The following is a 6,439-nucleotide window of genomic DNA, read 5'->3' as shown; positions in this document are numbered from 1 at the left end:
TTGTTGATCTTTCTCCATGAATTTAGCTGCTGTAAACTTAAAAATTTCCTTTTATCTTTAGTTGGCTTACTACTTCTGCTATAAAGCATTTCTTCCTGAATCTTAAGCAATTCCTTTTGATGAATGCCTTTTTTCAGAGTTAATATATATTTAAAAATTGATAAAATGTACACATATTCTTTGTCATATACAGTCTCACAAAATTGCCCGAAGTTGCCATATAATACCTCTATAATTTTTCAGTCAATATTTACAAATTGTCATGTGTTCCAGATGTACACAAGGTCCTAGAGGAACTTGACGAGTGAAACAACCCTTGCTTGTGAGAGTCTCAAGGTCTAGTATGTGTAAACAGATATTCATATTAAAATTCTGCTGTTCACTCACCAAACACGTGTCTGGTACTTGGGACTGTGTACCAAGAGCCATGATGGACACTGGTCCTTGTATGTAAGATTACAGTCTAAATCTGGACAGAATCTATTTTTAAATGGTACTGCGTACAGTCCATAATAGAGTGTTGTACAAAATACTGCCAAGGTCTGATAGATAACTCTTATTTGAATTACTTAGGGATGAGAAAGAGTTATCAAATGGCTTCAAAGTGGAGGTCTCCCTAGCTTCTAGTCCTCCTCTCGGCCACAAGACTTGCCTTCTGCTTCATACTGTTAAGAGAATGCTTTCATGTTATCGCGCTCCCAGTGTACTCTTCCACGACTGTTCCTCTCATGTCACTGTCCTGTCCCTCTTCCCAGTTTGACCATGCCATATCAGTATGGGCTGTTTATCTCCTGCATCCATCTTAGCATTTCCAGGGTTCTGTCCCTTACTTTGTAACTTCTAGGTGATCATGTACTATCTCACAACTCTCAAGTATTATTTTTAACATAAATAACTCTACTGAAGTCCAGACTCATATCTTTAATTTCCTGTTGGATGTCTCCACTAGCGATTGCATAGCTTCTTACACTCAGCATGGCCATAGCCAGATTTATCAGTTTCCATTCTCTCCATAATCAGCACCCCGATACTCCTACTACAAACAAAAGACAAACAGAATGCCCTATTTCTTTATTTCTTATTTAGCATAGTAACCCCAGCACATTACTAAATTTGTCAGCTAGAATCCTGGGAGTTACCTTAAGTTTTCCCTTTGGATCTAATCTGTCACTAAATCCTATTGATTCTACTTCCTGTCTGCAATTTATTCTCTTCTCCTCATCTCCCATAGTTCTCTTAAGGCAAACCATCACCATTTCTTGCCTTGACTAGTATAATCTTAATTGACTTAACTGTTGATCTTTTTTATTCTTTAGTCTTTCCTCACACTAAGCTAAAGCAATCTTTCTGAATGCAAGTCTTGGTTCTCTTTCTCCCCTTTCTTGCTTGTATAGAACAAAGCCACAGCTTCTTGTGATGGCATGTAATACCCTTTATGGTTTGGATCTGTAGGACTCTAAGCTTCATCACTTGTTACTACTTGATCTCACCTCATTGTTCCAACAATGCAGAGCTATTTATTATAATATGCCGTTTTATACTTTCATGTATTAGTATGACTTTTTCCTCCCTGAGATGTTTTTTCTTAATATTTATAAAGGATATAGTTATTATTCAAAGTTCAGTTCCATGGTCACCTTCCCCAGGAAGTATATCATGACCATCTCTGTTAGTCACTTTCTCTTCAGTGCTGTCTTCTCTGTATACATTATTTGTTGCATTTTTACTATTATAATTTTTTTAAATCTTGTTTCTTTAGTGTGAGAGCTTCTGGAGAGCAGCTTTTGTGTTTATCTCGCTGAAAAATGTTTGATTTTAATTCGCGTACATGGTGGTGGTTGATTTAGAACTTAATGGGGGAATCATTAGGACAGAACAGGGAAGGACATTTCGGATCGAGGATGGCATGTGCAGCGGGCACAAGAGGAAAGGGAGAACATTTGAGGACTCCTTTCTGTTAAGCATGCCAGGGGCAGTGTGGAGTGGGGGTGGTAGGAAGTAAGAAGAAAGCATTGAGTTGGGACCAGATTATAGAAGGCCCTGTTCTCCATGAAGAGCAGTTTTTGTCTTGTTCTTCTTGGCATTGGCCATACTATTGAAGGATTTTAAGCAGAGGAACAGCAACATCAGCTTTCCTTGTTGGAAAGACAACTTTGCCAACAGCCCGAAGGATGTATTAGAATGTGAACAAAACGAGATAGACCATTTAAGAATCTTGCAATACCCAGGTGAAGTAAATGATCTGGAAACAGAGGTGACATTTGATTGAATCACCTCTTTAAGCATGAAGGAGAATTCCCTAGTGAGTGGAGCAGGTGACAGGCATGCAGAGAAAGTAGACCGCAGATGCATTATGTTTAGGGGACGAGATAGGATATGTGGGAGTATATGAGAGAGAGGCTGTGAGAACCTGGAGCCATACTGAGAAAGGTTTTGTGTGTCAGTCTAATCAGTTTGGGCTTTATTTTGCAAATATTGAGTATCTGGAAATTTTTTTTTTTTTTTTTTTTTGTATAAGGGAAATAATACAGTCAGATTGTGGCTAAAGCAGAAAACTTAGCATTAATGGGTATATGTAGAATGAGCCAAGATTACCTAAGCAGTAAGGAGAATATGTGTATTAAAATTATGAGGTATTTGAACTATTCATATCCTTACTCAAAGTTCATCAACTACATGGCAACTATCTCACATAGTCTATGAAATGATCTGTATGAAGGATAATGGTGGCTTCCATTTGAGACTCTTTTCTAAAAAGAAAATAAATAAAACTTTGCATACTGTAACATTTTTTGTACAGTATTGATTATATTAAATATATAATCATTTATAATTATATAAATATATAATTATAATTATGTGATTATGTAAATATATAAGTCATTGTCATGCATTGATTGTATTAAATAATTTTCTGTTTTCTAAATGCTATTATAAAATTTATTGCAGTTTAGGTCTTTTTTAGGGAATACAAATAATTTTCTATTTCTAATGTTCTTATAACTTTATCTAGATTTAATAAAAAACCAAAGAGAGGAATACAGTACCTCCAAGAACAAGGGATGCTTGGCACTACACCTGAAGATATCGCCCAATTCTTACATCAAGAGGAAAGATTAGACTCTGTAAGAGTACCATTTTAGTTCATTCTAACCATTTCTGTACAGTTCCTTTTTAAATTAATAATAATACATGTTGTTGCTTATTTAAAATGCCTTCCTAAGTATATAAGTAAAACTTAAAGAATAACCTATGTATTCTTAATTTTGCTTTTGAATTTTCTAAACTCAGTACCTAGATTTTTAAAAAATAAACACATTTAGTATTTTAACTTTTAGTTCCATGTTTGAAATAGTTAACCTATAGTTAAAATCTGCGGATCTTATGGATTTTTCTGTTTTAAATTGGCTGTGTGGCAAATGTAATATTCCATTAGGATATCGGTTTCTTTCTTTTGTTCTTTAGACTCAAGTGGGTGAATTCCTGGGAGATAATGATAAATTTAACAAGGAAGTCATGTATGCATATGTGGACCAACATGACTTTTCAGGAAAGGACTTTGTTTCAGCCCTTCGTATGTTTCTGGAAGGATTCCGTCTTCCAGGGGAAGCTCAGAAAATCGATCGATTAATGGAAAAATTTGCTGCAAGATACCTAGAATGCAACCAAGGGTAAGCAAGATTCAAATTCAAGTACTTATTGGTTGGTAACTATATCCAAAACTCTGTGCTAGGGAGCACTGGGAGATTCATAACCCTCTGCCCCCAAGGAATGCAGATTGTCTGCACTCTGGGAGTGATAAGATAGTTCCATTAAGAAATTGATATGAGCTAGAACATAAATCCTAAAAAAAAATTAAAAGTGCTTTGGAGTTTGAGGTGATTTATTTAAATGAAACTGTAAGACAATAAAAGTTTATAACATACATTTATTTTTCCAGACAAACCCTTTTTGCTAGTGCAGACACTGCTTATGTTTTGGCTTACTCAATTATCATGCTGACCACAGATCTTCACAGTCCACAGGTACGTTTTCTTCCAAGCCAGTTTTATAATAAATAGTATGCATTAAATAAGTTCTTCTGAATTCAGTTAAGTAATAGTTGAAATTTTAATCTTAGTTAAACCAGTTAACAAATTGGGGTATTTAATTTGGGGTAATGTACATTTTACAAATGTAGTTTCTGGTACTAATTCTAATTATAGACTTTAAATATCTATAAAGTAAGTCTATATTTGTCTCTTGACAGCTATATAAAGCTTAAGATAAATTTTAATCTAAGAATATGTTTGTAGTTCTTCTGCCTGTAGTTATTTTACAACATGGAAAAACACTATATATAAACTATCTTTTTTTCTTTTTTCCACATTTCAAACTTAAACAGTAGGGTGATTAGTATAGTGATTCTTCCTGTGCCTGTCGCCCAATTTCCCCAGTTATCAACTTATAGTGATTCTTCCTGTGCCTGTCGCCCAATTTCCCCAGTTATCAACTTAAGGACAATCTTGTTTTCTGTCCCATCTCGCACCCAAGTCATTTTAAAGCAAATCCCAAGTATCATGCCATTTCATCTGTATTTATTTATTTCACTGTATGTCTTTGTATAGCTCTATTTGAACTACAGTACCATTACACCTAAAAATTAACAATGATATAAAAATATCCAGTATCCAAGAATTGTTCAGATTTCACTTGCCTCATAAAATTCATAATTTCTTCTTAAATATTGAGGAACTATCCCTTGAGTTCTGATATTCACTAGCAAAAAAATTATTTTTAACATTTTACGTATTTTATGCCTAGTTTCTAAAAACATGCTTTGGTATCCTTGAAAATTATCTTTATGAATTAACCTATTTTCAGGAATTTCTTAGTACTTCTTAGAAATAGGCATCTAATGATATCTTTTTTTCTTAGGATGTGAAATAAACTATATACTTATTGCTAATCAGAGACGTAGTGGAACAATTAAAATTCATTTAGTTTAAAATTAAACTTTGCAAATATAAGGATTTTTTTGTGTATTTTGAGATGTTTAAAGTAGGATTAATATGGAACGTATATACCAAATGTATGTAGGGAGATTATAAACAGCTATTCCTAGATTTAAACACCAGAATTCAACAACTATGCACTTACCAAGGATTACTTGATTTTATATAGACCTTTTTTTAAAAAAAGATCATTTAAGATTTTAATCATCTAAAATTTTCCTTTGTCATGTTACTGACAGTATAGTAAAAGCAGCATACTTTCAAGATTTTCATTATCTAGCATGATACTTTTTTCCTTGGGTTTATAAGGGAGTCTACAGATTAAAACTTACTTGGATATCTTTATATCAGTCTTTTGTCTGGTTTTTCAATCTAAACAAAAAGTAGAATTATGTTTTACACTACTTCCCTTTGCTTTTCGAATGTTATATTTTTAAAAATTTTGGTTCTGTAAATGAATTGTCAATGTTATATGCATCTGTGTCTTATTTTTCTATACATATGTACATTCCTGTGTAAGTTATTTTGAGGAAATATCAAAACTTCCTTTAATGCCCTTTCGTAGTACCTAGATTGTTAAAAGTTTCTGAACACATACCAGTTAGGGAGCATTATCTTGAACCAGTGTCCTGTCTTCGTAGCACTAGTTCTTGTCTGGGGGACGTGTGCTTGGAGTCTTAGTCTGGCCATGGTAGTGTGTAGCCACACCACTCCCTGTCAGACTGCTGGCTAGCGTCGTGTGTTGGTATGCAGTCTGCACCTGTAGAACAGTTTATGAGTTCCTACGAAGCTAAGTGGCCTGTTAGAAAGAAATTGAACCCATAATTATGACCCCATGTGATTTATGATTCAGGACCATATGAACTATAACAGTGACATTTTTAAAGGACACAAATAACTTTAAAAGAATCCCTTTAAATGAATCCATGTTTTTAGTTTTCAAAGTTAAAATATAAATTTTCACAAATCATTTATGTTCCCTTTTCACCAAGAATATGTATAAACTACCTTTTTAATACAGTGAGAGTCAATGAATTTTTAAAAATTTGAGGTGTATATAGTTTTATCCTAATTTTCATCATTAGTTTTCATCATAACACTGGTTTCATGTGATTTAAGCACTAAAACTAGGCACAGCTTAATTTAAGCACATGAGGATAAGTCAAGAGTAGAGTGTTCCATAAAAGATAAGCAGGAAAAGAGAAATAGAGTTGTGTTTTATACTGTTCCCAGAATCCCATAGTGGCAGAATTATTCTGCCTGAGCAGTGCATTTGATCACATGTACTTGAACTTAACGTGTCCCTACTGCCACTCCCTGGGAGCATCCGCCCCTGCCGCCCTGCTAGGATACACACACACTTTACTGCTACTTTGGATTTTCTACCAAGACTTCTCTTGGTCTCTGATTGGCATGATGCTGAGATATTATGCTGTGCTCAGAAT

At 34.2% G+C, this 6,439-nt stretch overlaps 1 protein-coding gene across 3 annotated transcripts in view; it reads left to right on the top strand.

Annotated features, from left to right (window-relative positions):
• The window catches only part of ARFGEF1 (ADP ribosylation factor guanine nucleotide exchange factor 1), a 72,964-nt gene that overhangs the window by 24,748 nt on the left and 41,777 nt on the right, over positions 1-6,439 (top strand). For all 3 annotated transcript variants that reach the window (XR_002781431.1, XM_023533288.1, XM_023533287.1), the window contains exons 14-16: positions 3,014-3,125; positions 3,466-3,671; positions 3,941-4,025. Coding sequence is in view for 2 of the 3 variants with exons in the window: in XM_023533288.1 (XP_023389056.1) it covers positions 3,014-3,125; positions 3,466-3,671; positions 3,941-4,025 (403 nt within the window). In the remaining variant the exon portion in view is untranslated. The remainder of the gene's footprint in view (positions 1-3,013; positions 3,126-3,465; positions 3,672-3,940; positions 4,026-6,439) is intronic.

Source organism: Pteropus vampyrus, unplaced genomic scaffold, assembly GCF_000151845.1.
Source record: "Pteropus vampyrus isolate Shadow unplaced genomic scaffold, Pvam_2.0 Scaffold99, whole genome shotgun sequence".
In the NCBI taxonomy this organism is placed as follows: Eukaryota; Metazoa; Chordata; class Mammalia; order Chiroptera; family Pteropodidae; genus Pteropus; species Pteropus vampyrus.
This window is presented reverse-complemented; position numbering and strand designations above follow the sequence as displayed.